The sequence below is a fragment of the Leucopleurus acutus genome, assembly GCF_964270905.1.
Source record: "Leucopleurus acutus genome assembly, chromosome: X".
Classification (NCBI taxonomy): domain Eukaryota; kingdom Metazoa; phylum Chordata; class Mammalia; order Artiodactyla; family Delphinidae; genus Leucopleurus; species Leucopleurus acutus.
The window spans coordinates 57,540,422-57,552,640 of NC_139148.1; the positions used below are offsets into that span (position 1 = coordinate 57,540,422).

A 12,219-nucleotide genomic window follows, 5' to 3' on the forward strand; every position below is an offset into this window, starting at 1 on the left:
GTGTGAGATAAGGATCCAATTTCTCTGCATGTGGATATCCATTTTTCCCAACACCATGTACTGAAAAGACTATACTTTCCCATTGTGTATTCTTGACACCTTTATCAAAGGTCAATTGATCATAAATGTGTGTACTTTTTCAGGGCTCATTATTCTGTTTCATTTGTATATATGTCTATTTTTATGCCAGTACTATACTCTTTTGGTTACTATTGCTTTGTAGTATATTTTGAAATCATAAAGTCTTCAACTTTGCTTTTCTTTCTCAAGATTGCTTTGGGGTCTTTTATCATGAAGTTTACATAAAACATAGTTATAGCAGTCTGTTTAAAGCTAACAAAGTAACATTGACTACATATAATAACTCTACATTTTAACGACTGCTACCCCTACATTTTATGTTATTGATGTCATAATTTATAACTTTTTAGATTGTGTATCCATTAACAAATTATTGTAGCTATAGTTATTTTTAATACTTTTGTAATTTCACTTTCATACTAGAATTAAAAGTGGTTTACACATCACTATTACAGTATTAGAATATTCTGAATTAGGCTATATTATGTTTACCAATTTGTTTTATACTTTCATATGTTTTCATGTTGTTACTGTCCATTTATTTCAACTTGAATACCCTCTTTTAGCATGTCTTATTTATTTATTTAATTGAAGTACAGTTGATTTACAACGTCCTGTTATTTTCAGGAGTACAGCACAGTGATTCAGTTATATATACAGTACAGTGATTCAGTTTATATATATATATATATATACACTCTTTTTCAGATTCTTTTCCCTTATAGGTTATTAAAAATATTGAGTATATTTCCCTGTGTTATACAGTAGGTCCTTATTGGCTATCTATTTTATATATAGTAGTGTATATGTGCTAATTCCAACCTCCTAATTTATCCCTCACCCACTTTCCCCTTTGGTAACCATAAGTTTGTTTTCTATGTCTGTGTGTCTATTTCAGTTTTGTATATAGATTCATTTGTATCTTTTTTTGTTAGATGCCACATATAAGCAATTTCATATGATATTTGTCTTTCACTGTCTGGCTTACTTCACTTAGTATGATATGTTTTAACATTTCTTTTAAACCAAGTCTGGTGGTAGTCAACTCCTTCGTTTTATCTCTCCTTCATTTCTGAAGGACTGCTTTGCCCAGTATAGTATTCCTGGTTGGCAGTTTTTTTCCTTTCAGTATTTTGAATATATCAACCCATTCTCTCCTGGCCTGCAAGGTTTCTGCTGGGAAATCTGCTTACAGTATTATGGGGGTTTCCTTTTATTTGATGATTTGCTTTTTTCTTGCTGCATTCAAAATTCTCTTTGTCTTGGAATTTTGAGAATTTTATAACAATGTGTCTTGGTTAAATCCTCTTTAGGTTTAACTTATTTGGGTTTCTTTGGGCTTCATGGATCCAGATGTTCATTTCCTTCTCCAGATTTAGGAATTTTTCTGTCATTATTTCTTTAAATAATCTTTGTGCCCCTTTCTCTTTCTGTGCTCCTTCTGAGACTTCCATATGTGTATATTGGTTTGTATATGGTGTCCCATAGGTCTCTTAGGTTTTCTTCACTTTTACAATCTTTTTTTCTTTTTGTTCCTCTGACTGGATAATTTTAAGTGACTTTTCTGACTGCACTGATTCTTTCTTCTGCTTGTTCGAGTTTGATGTTGAAGCTCTCTACTGAGTTTTTCAATGCAGTCATTGTGTTCTTCAGCTCCAGAATTTCTTTTTGGTTCTCTTTTTTTATGATTTCTATAACTTTCTTGAACTTCTCATGTATTATTTTCCTGATTTTGTTTAGTTGTCTGAGTTCTCTTGTAGCTCACTGAGCTTCTTTAAGATGATTATTTGGAATTCCTTTTCAGACAGTTCATAGATCTCCATTTCATTAGGATGAGTTCATTGTGCTTTATTTTGTTCCTTTGGTGGTGTTAAGTTTCCCTGATTATTCCTGATCCTTGTGACCTTGAGTGGGTGTTTACCTATTTGAAGAAACAGGCACATCTTCCTGGCTTTGGCAAGGAAAGCCTTTGGTCAGGCAGCACAACCAGAGATTCTGGTTAGGCCACCTGGCAGGCTCCAGAAGTGGGCTTGCTGCTGGAGTCCTTGGGTAGGCTGGTCTGGTGCCAGGGTCAGTGGATGGGCAAGTTTTCATCCTGGATCTACAGGGGAGAGCTTGAAGCCTGGGTCCAGGGGGCTAGCCTGGCATTGAGGCAGACCTGGAGGCTGGGTCCGCAGGAGGCTGGACTGTATGCTGAACTATGGTTACGTCCTGGAGACTAGAGCCACAGGGGCCAGCTTGGCATGTAATGGGTCTGGATTCTGGGTCTTCAGGGGCAGGCCTGGTGCCTGGGGCTGCAGAGAATGGCCTAGTGCTGGGGCAGGTCTGGAGCTTGGGTTGGTGGAGGCTGGCCTAGAGTCTGGAAAAATGGGGGATGGGTTGGTGCTCGGGTTTACTGGGGTGGGCCTGTTGCTGGGGTCCAAGGTAAAGTTGGGTGCTCATCTCACTCTCCTTCCTCCATGTGGAGGGGATTTCTCCCTGAACTACACTGTGTAAGCTTGGGGGAAGGGTGACATGGGTAATATGAAAATGTCCTTTCTAGCATCTGCAATGTACCTTTTCTTATTTCTGTACTCAACCCAGGTTCTCTGAACTCTCATCTGGATTCCATAGATTTCATGAAGGGGTTTTCATGCATGGATGGTTGTTTGAATTCACATTACTGTGAAGGGACAAGCACTAGAAACTCCTATTCAGCCATCAGTTCTCTATGTTAACTGAATTTGTATTTAAAAACTCAGAACATTCAGAAAACACATTGCTCACTCATTTCAATGTACTGAGGTACAGATCTAAGAGCACCTTGTATCCTTCACTGGTCTGCTAAGGGAAAATGGTAGCTGATTTTACAGGTTCATCTCTGTCCTATCCACTGCCAAAAGAATAATTCACTCTCTGGGCACAAATTTTACAAACCTTGGCTTGCCTGGCCCAGGACCCAGAAAACGTCTAACTTTTCAGAAAAGATGGTTATGCCTCCATGTCTTCCTTTCAATATTCTCTTTGTCTCCAATCAATATTAAGAAGCTAAGGGTAAACTTTAGTACTGACCTTCACTTTCATCCAGGGAAGAAGTATAGAAAACTGTCCTTTCCCTCAGCAAGCGCTTCGAAATTGTGATTGGTTTGTGCCTTCTTGCTGTCACTCGAGGTGGAGGCACTGGGGGTGCAGTACTTTCCTCAGGTGGACCTGAATAAATCTGTAGAGGGGAAATATTTCCAGAAAACAATTAGAAAGATCAACTTTTTGTATCCTTAATGCTAACTACCAGTTGATGCCCATCAGCATTACACCTAAAGTCTGCCATAGCAATTCTAATATGATTAAAGGAATTGTGGGGATTTTCTTAATCACTCTAGCTACCAGCAAGTGTTTAGAGATCTCCTATCATGTTTGAGGTGCAGGATCTGGTACTTCTCAGTGTGGAGGAAAGAATGCAGACAAAAACTGCAACATCAGGAGAGCACCCTTCTATTTATTAGATGGGATGCTGCCCAATACATGGATCATTTAATAAAACCAATTAGATCATTACTTTAAAAACCTGCAACATCAGTCCTGGATTTTCCACTTACTGCCTGGGAAACTGTAAAAAAGTCACTACTTCTGCCAACAAAACCCAGAAAAAGGTCATCTCACATCTCTGAGCCTTAGCTTCCTCATCTGTAAATTGGTGGGAACACCACCTATCACAGGGTGTGGTGAGTGAGAATCAAGTGAAAAGGGTAGTCAAGGTACATTGTATGGGTAAGGGTGGTGTGTGAAGAATGATTAAAAACACCCACATGCATTCAATATTTCTGAAAAGATACAACCCCAAAAAAAACACACCTGGTTACATTGTTTGCCCCAAGACAGGACTAATGAGTGGCTAAGGGAAGTATGGAGGAAACTTATTTTTCACCCCTATATCACTTTGATCTTTAAAAATTTCATACCATGTATGCATTACTTATTCAAAAAAGATAGGACAAACACAAAGTGCCTTGGAAGATGTAAAAAGTGCTGGGTAAGTGAGGGAGGAGCTGTGATTAGAATTTGTATATAATGTCTCATATGCACTTAAGATCTTCCTGTCCCTGGGGAGAATGACTTTTGGGAAGAGTGAAAATATTTTGGGAAGACACACATATGTGGTGATGGAGGAAGGGGACCAGTGTCCATTGCAATAATGAAATCAACCCCAATGATTAATGCAAAGAGAAATGTCACAGCCCAACATTCTATCAGGCAAGAGTCAACATAGATTGTAGTCACAAAACTTACATGAATGGGAACACAAGGCAAGCCTGTGTAAAAGCTGCACAATGATAGAGAACAAGGTAAGAAGAATCATAAGGCCGTATATGTCTCAATGTCTCACGGTATACGGAAAAGAGAATATGACATAGTAGCAAGCAGATGAGCTTTGAGGTCATATACATTTAGGTCATATTTCTGGTTCCACCACCATTAGTAATAATATTCTAAATAGCTACCATTTTGTGAGCATCTGCTTAGGCACTATAGTAGCTATTACAAATATTCCTTGCTATTCATCAAACACACCAGGGACTTTGCACTGAGTGTTTTTTCTACCTGGAGTGCTCTTCCTCCAGATATCCATATAGCTTGCTCTCTTGATTCCAGTAGGATTAACGATCAAATATACCCTTCTCAGTGAGTCCTTCCAGGCAAATGTATCAGAACTTTGACATGCTTCCTCTACCAAGTGCTTCCCATCCCCCATCCCTATTTAACATTTTTTCTTATCACTTTCTAACATAGTATATTGTATTCAATACTTATTTAGTTTTTTGTTGTCTGTCTCTCCACTCGATTGTATACAATACTGAAGTATATCATTGTGTTCATGCTGTAACTCCAGCAACTAGAAGAGTGACTAGAATTGCTGGGCCAAAAAACAAACACATTTAAAATTCTGTTATAAAAGGCCAAATTATCCTCTGAAAAGACCATAACAGCTACTTTCGCCTCAAGCCAAAATACGGCAAAAGAAATTAGATTTACAACTTCAGCATGAAACAATTAAAAAACTAGAAAAAATGTAACAATGATTCTGAAGGCATTTGAAATCTGGCAATTAAGGACAGTGATCCATGAGAGACAGGAAAAATAAATGAGGTGAGGTGAGCCCCATGACTGTACCATGTTACAGCCTGGAAAGATTCTTCGGGCCATAATACAGGAAGAAAAACCCAGAGAAGCCCAGCAGTCTCCATTAGCTGAAGACACTGAGTTGCAAGTAGGAGGAGGGCAAGGAAGAGAGAGTTTTGAGGGCAGGGTACCAGAAAGGAGATAGCTGCACAGAGAGCTCTGAAGATTTGCAGGGGTACTATTTAAGAATTTAGCTGCGTAAAATCAATCAATGTGATAAACCATATTTGCAAACTGAAGGAGAAAAACCATATGATCATCTCAAAAGATGCAGAAAAAGCTTTCAACAAAAATTCAACACCCATTTATGATAAAAACCCTCCAAAAAGTAGGCATAGAGGGAACTTACCTCAACATAATAACGGCCATATATGACAAACCCACAGCCAACATCGTCCTCAGTGGTGAAAAACAAATCATTTCCGCTAAGGTCAAGAACAAGGCAACATTGCCCACTCTCACCACTATTATTCAAAATAGTTTTGGAAGTTTTAGCCACAGCAATCAGACAAGAAAAAGAAATAAAAGGAATCCAAATCGGAAAAGAAGACGTGAAGCCGCCACTATTTGCAGATGACATGATAACTATACATAGAGAATCCTAAAGATGCTACCAGAAACTACTGGAGCTAATCAATGAATTTGGTAAAGTAGCAGGATACAAAATTAATGCACAGAAATCTCTTGCATTCCTATACACTAAAGATGAAAAATCTGAAAGAGAAATTAAGGAAATACTCCCATTTACCATTGCAACAAAAACAATAAAATACCTAGGAATAAACCTACCTAAGGAGACAGAAGACCTGTATGAAGAAAACTATAAGACATTGATGAAATAAATTAAAGATGATACAAACAGATGGAGAGATATACCATGTTCTTAGACTGGAAGAATCAACATTGTGAAAATGACTATATTACCAAAAGCAATCTAGAGATTCAATGCAATCCCTATCAAAATACCAATGGCATTTTTTACAGAACTAGAACAAAAAAATTCACAATTTGTATGGAAACACAATAGCCAAAGCAATCTTGAGAAAGGAAAACGAAACTGGAGGAATCAAGCTCCCAGACTTCAGACTACACTACAAAGCTACAGTAATCAAGACAATATAGTACTGGCACAAAAACAGAAATATAGATCAGTGGAAAAGGATAGAAAGTCCAGAGGTAAACCCACGTACCTATGGTCACCTTATTTTTGATAAAGGGGGCAAGAATATACAATGGAGAAAAGACAGCCTCTTCAGTAAGTGGTACTGGGAAAACTGGACAGCTACATGTAGAAGAATGAAATTAGAACACTTCCTAACACCATACACAAAAATAAACTCAAAATGGGTTAAAGACCTAAATGTAAGGTCAGACAGTATCAAACTCTTAGAGGAAAACATAGGCAGAACACTCTATGATATAAATCACAGCAAGATCCTTTTTGACCCACCTCCTAGGGAAATGGAAATAAAAACAAAAATAAGCAAATGGGACCTAATGAAACTTAAAAGCTTTTGCACAGCAAAGGAAACCATAAACAAGACCAAAAGACAAACCTCATAATGGGAGAAAATATTTGCAAATGAAGCAACTGACAAAGGATCAATCTCCAAAATTTACAAACAGCTCATGCAGCTCAATATCAAAAACACAAACAACCCAATCCAAAAATGGGCGGAAGACCTAAATAGACATTTCTCCAAAGATATACAGATTGCCAACAAACACATGAAATGATGCTCAACATCACTAATCATTAGAGAAATGCAAATCAAAACTACAATGAGGCATCACCTCTCACCAGTCAGAATGGCCATCATCAAAAAATCTATAAACAATAAATGCTGGAGAGGGTGTGGAGAAAAGGGAACCCTCCTGCACTGTTGGTGGGAATGTTAATTGATACAGCCACTATGGAGAACAGTATGGAGGTTCCTTAAAAAACTGCAAATTGAACTACCATATGACCCAGCAATCCCACTACTGGGCATATACCGAGAAAACCATAATTCAAAAAGAGTCATGTACCACAATGTTCATTGCAGCTCTATTTACAATAGCCAGGACATGGAAGCAACCTAAGTGTCCATCAACAGATGAATGGATAAAGAAGATGTGGCACATATATACAATAGAATATTACTCAGCCATAAAAAGAAATGAAATTGAGTTATTTGTAGTGAGGTGGATGGACCTAGAGTCTGTTATACAGAGTGAAGTAAGTCAGAAAGAGAAAAACAAATACCATATGCTAACACGTATATATGGAATCCAAAAAAAAAAAAGGTTCTGAAGAACCTAGGGGCAGGACAGGAATAAAGATTCAGATGTAGAGAATGGATTTGAGGACACGGGGAGGGGGAAGGGTAACCTGGGACGAAATGAGATAGTGGCATGGACCTATATACACTACCAAATGTAAAATAGATAGCTAGTGGGAAGCAGCTGCATAGGACAGGGTGATCAGCTCGGTGCTTTGTGACCACCTAGAGGGGTGGGATAGGGAGGGTGGGAGGGAGACACAAGAGGGAGGAGATACGGTGATATATGTATATGTATAGCTGATTCACTTTGTTATACAGCAGAAACTAACACACCATTGTAAATCAATTATACTCCAATAAAGATGTTAAAAAAACCGAATTTAGCTGCCTACTAATCAATACCTACGTGTGATGCAAGAACCACATGAAAGAATTAGAGGAAGCAATTACCTAAGATCACACAGTGGCTGGAAGAATTCCTGTCTTCACCAGCCACAGTGGATTATTAAATAATTCATAGGGTACTGAGTACAGTACACAGACAAATTTTGCCCCATTAATGAAGAAAAATTAACCCTAGACTAAATCGTATTCATTTTCTGCCTAAAAAAGCCTAAGGGAAATACTTGAAAGCATCAAGCTGTTCTTGGGTAATTTACCTGCACCCCAGAAACAAGCTCAAGAACATTATTTATAGCAATAAAAAATGGCCATCATACAAGAAGGTAAAATTAACAATGTCTTGCATCCAATAAAGAATTATCAGAAATTCATAGCCCTGTCTAATTTTAATGTATTTTATTTCTGTTTCTTGCTCAATTGCTCTGGCTAGGATTCCAGTACTGTGTTGAATAGGAGTGGTCACAATGAGTATCCTTATCTTGTTCCTGATCTTAGAGGGACAGTTGTCCACCTTTGTCCATCGAGTATGATGTTAGCTGTGGGCTTTTCCTATATGTTCTTGGTAATGTTCAAGTTTGTTCTTTCCATACCCAATTTGCTGAGAGTGTTTATCATGAAAGGATGCTGAATTTTGGCAAATGAATTTTCTGCATATATTGAGATTTTTATTTTCCATTCTATTAATGTAGTGTATCACATTTTTTGATTTGCATATGTTGAACCATCCTTGCATCCCAGAAGTAAATTCCACTTGATTATGGTCTATGACTCTTTTAAAGTGCTGTTCAATTAAGTATGCTAGTATTTTGTGGAGAATTTATGCTTCTATATTCATCAGGTATATTGGCCTATGGCTTACAGTTTTCTTTCTTTCCTCCTCCTCCTCCTTTTTTTTTGTAGAGTCCTTATCTGGCTTTGGCATGAGGGTAATGTTGGCCTCATAAAATGAGTTTGGGAGTGTTTTTTCCTTTCAAATTTTTAAATTGAGAATAATTGGCATTAATTCTTCTTTTAATGTTTGGTAGAATTCACCAATGAAACAATCTGGACCTGAGCTTTTCTTTTTTGGCAGACTTCTGAATACTGATTCAATCTCCTCACTCACTATTAGTCTGTTCAGATTTTCTATTTCTTCATAATTCAGTCTTGGTACCTTGTATATTTCTAGGAATTTATCCATTTTTCTAGGTTTTCCAATTTGTTGACATATGATTATTCATAGTAGTCTCTTATTATCCTTTGTATTTCTGTTGTGTATCTCTTTTCATTTTTGATTTTATATATTTGCATCTTCTCTCTTTATTTATTAGTCCAGCTAAAGGTTTTCAGTTTTACTTATCTTTTAAAAAACTCAACTTAGGGCTTCCCTGGTGGCGCAGTGGTTGAGAGTCCGCCTGCCGATGCAGGGGACACGGGTTCGTGCCCCGGTCCGGGAAGATCCCACATGCCGCGGAGCGGCTGGGCTCGTGAGCCATGGCCGCTGAGCCTGCGCGTCCGGAGCCTGTGCTCCGCAACAGGAGAGGCCACAACAGTGAGAGGCCCACGTACCACCAAAAAAAAAAAAAAAAACTCAACTTAGTTTCATTCCTCTTTCTATGGTTTACCTGGTCTCTATTTCACTTATTTCTGCTCTGATCTTTTTTATGTCCTTCCCTCTGCAAACGTTGGGCTGAGTTTGTTCTTTTTCCAGTTTCTTGAGGTGTTAAATTAGAACGTTTATTTGTGATCTTTCTTTTGTCTAATGTAAATGTTATTACTGTAAAATTCCCCTCTTAGAACTGCCTTTTCTGCATCCATAAGTTTTGATTGGTTGTTTTTCTATTGTCATGCCTTTCAAGATAGTTTTTGACCTCCCTTTTGATTTCTTGCTTGACCCATTGGTTGTTCAGAAGTGTGTTGTTTCCCACATATTTGTAAATTTTCCAGTTTACTTCCTGTAATTAATTTCTAGTTTCATACCATTGTGATCAGAAAAATACTTGGTACGATTTCAAGCTTCTTACATTTGCTTACATTTATTTTATGACCTAACTTATTATCTATCCTAGAGAATGTTCCATGTGCACTTGAGAAGAATGAGTTTATATTAGAGTTACATAATTAACACACCAACATATTGCAGTATTAAAGTATTCTGAATTTCACTATATACTTACCTCTACCAGTAGGTTTTATATTTTTATATATTTTTGCATTACTAGTGTCCTTTCATTTCAGCTTGAACAACTCCTTTCAGTATTCTTGAAAGGCAGGTCTAGTGTTGATAAACTCCCTCAGCTTTTGTTTGTTTGGTAAAGTCTTTATCTCTCCTTCATTTCTGAAAGATGACTTTGCTGTGTAAAATATTCATGGTTGGAAGGTTTTTTTTTTCTTTCAGCATTTTGCATATATCATCCAACTCTTTCCTGACCTGCAAGGTGTCTGCTGAGGAATCTGCTGATAGCCTTATAATGGTTCCTTCATATGTGAGGGTTTTTTTCCTTCTGTCTGCTTTTAAAATTCTCTGTCTTTGATTTTAGACTGTTTCATCATAATGTGTCTTGGAGAAGACTGTTTTGGGTTGACATTTTGAGATAGTTAGCTTCATAAGTGTATCCCTAGATTTAAGAAGTTCTCAGCCATTATTTCTTTAAATAAGCTTTCTCCCATTCTTCTCCTTCTCGGACTTCTGGGACTCCAATAATGCATAGATTCTTTCTTTTAATGGACCCCATAATTCACATAGACTCTCTCCACTCTTTTTCATTCTCTTTTCTTTTTGCTCCTCTGAATGGATGGTCTCAAATGACTCTTCTAATTCACTGATTCTTTCTTCTATTTGGTAGAGTGTGATATTGAAGCTCTCTATTGAATTCTTCAGTCTAGTCATTGATTTTTGAACTCTAGGATTTCTTTTTTTTTTTAATGGTTTCTGTTCATTTGTTGAACTTCTAATTTTGTTCATGCATTGCTTTCCTAATTTCGTCTACTTGTTTATCTTGTTTTCTTATAGTCCATTGAATTTCTTTTTTTAATGAAAGTATAATTGATTTACAATATTATATTATTTTCGGGTATACAACATAGTGATTCAATATTTTTACATATTATACTCCATTTAAAGTTATTATAAAATATTGGCTATATTCCATGTGCTATACAATATATTCTTGTAGCTTATTTATTTTATATATAGTATACACACATGCCTCTTAATCACCTACCACTATATTGCTCCTCCCCGTTTCCCTCACCCCACTGATAACCATTAGTTTGTTCTCTATATCTGTGAGTGTTTCTGTTTTGTTATATTTTATTCAATTGTTTTATTTTTTAGATTCCACATATAAGTGATAACATATACCATTTGTCTTTGTCTGACTTATTTCACTTAGCATAATACCCTCTAAATCTATCCATGTTGTTGCAAATGGAAAAATTTCAGTCTTTTTATGGCTAATAGTCCATTGTGTGTATATATATATATATATATATATATATATATACAGCCACTTTATTCATTCATTTATTGATGGACACTTAGGTTGCTTCCATATCTTGGTTATTGTAAATAATGCTGTGAAGAACATTGGGGTGCATGTATCTTTTCAAATTAATGTCTTCATTTTCTTCAGATATATACCCAGGAGTGGAATTGCTGGATCATATTGTAGTCCTATTTTTAGTTTTATAAGAAACATCCATACTGCCTTCTATATTGGCTGCACCAGTTTACATTCCCACCAACAATGTACTAGGGTTCCCTTTTCTCCACATTCTCATACTGAGATTCTGGATGGGCCATATGGTGGTGTCCAGAAGGAGACTTACTGCTTGAGTTCTTGGGCAGGCAGGTCTGGCACCTTGGTCAGCAGGCAGGCAGGCCTGGTGTTTGGATCCAAGCGTATGGACGTGCGGCTTGGATTCACTGAGGTAGGCCTGACACTTGAGTCTGCAGTGATGGGCCTGTGATCTGGGTTCATGTGGATGAATCTGGATCTGGGTCCATGGGGGCTGACTAGGCTCAGGGGATCACTGGGGTGGCCCTACCATCTGGGTCCATGGGGACTATTCTGGTGCCAGATGGGTCAAGGAGGCTGATTTCATAGGGACTGGACTAAAACCTAGGGTGATGGGGGCTGGTCTGCCCTTTGGGCAAACCTGGAGCCTAGCGCCATAGAAGATGGACTGTAATCTGGGGTCTCAAGGGTCAGCCTGGAGATTAAGTCTATGGAGGTCAGCCTGTTGCTAGTTCAGGCCAGGAGTCTGGTTCTCTGGGAGCCAGACTATAAGCTGAGGCCACAGGTGCTTGCCTGGCACTGAGGTGGGCCAGAAG

At 37.8% G+C, this 12,219-nt stretch overlaps 1 protein-coding gene across 1 annotated transcript in view; it reads right to left on the reverse strand.

Annotated features, from left to right (window-relative positions):
- The window catches only part of OPHN1 (oligophrenin 1), a gene marked incomplete at its 3' end in the record, with an annotated part of 592,087 nt that overhangs the window by 31,639 nt on the left and 548,229 nt on the right, over positions 1-12,219 (reverse strand). Inside the window, exon 20 of the mRNA XM_082864786.1 lies at positions 3,133-3,280. Within this exon, the coding sequence (XP_082720912.1) occupies positions 3,133-3,280 (148 nt within the window). The remainder of the gene's footprint in view (positions 1-3,132; positions 3,281-12,219) is intronic.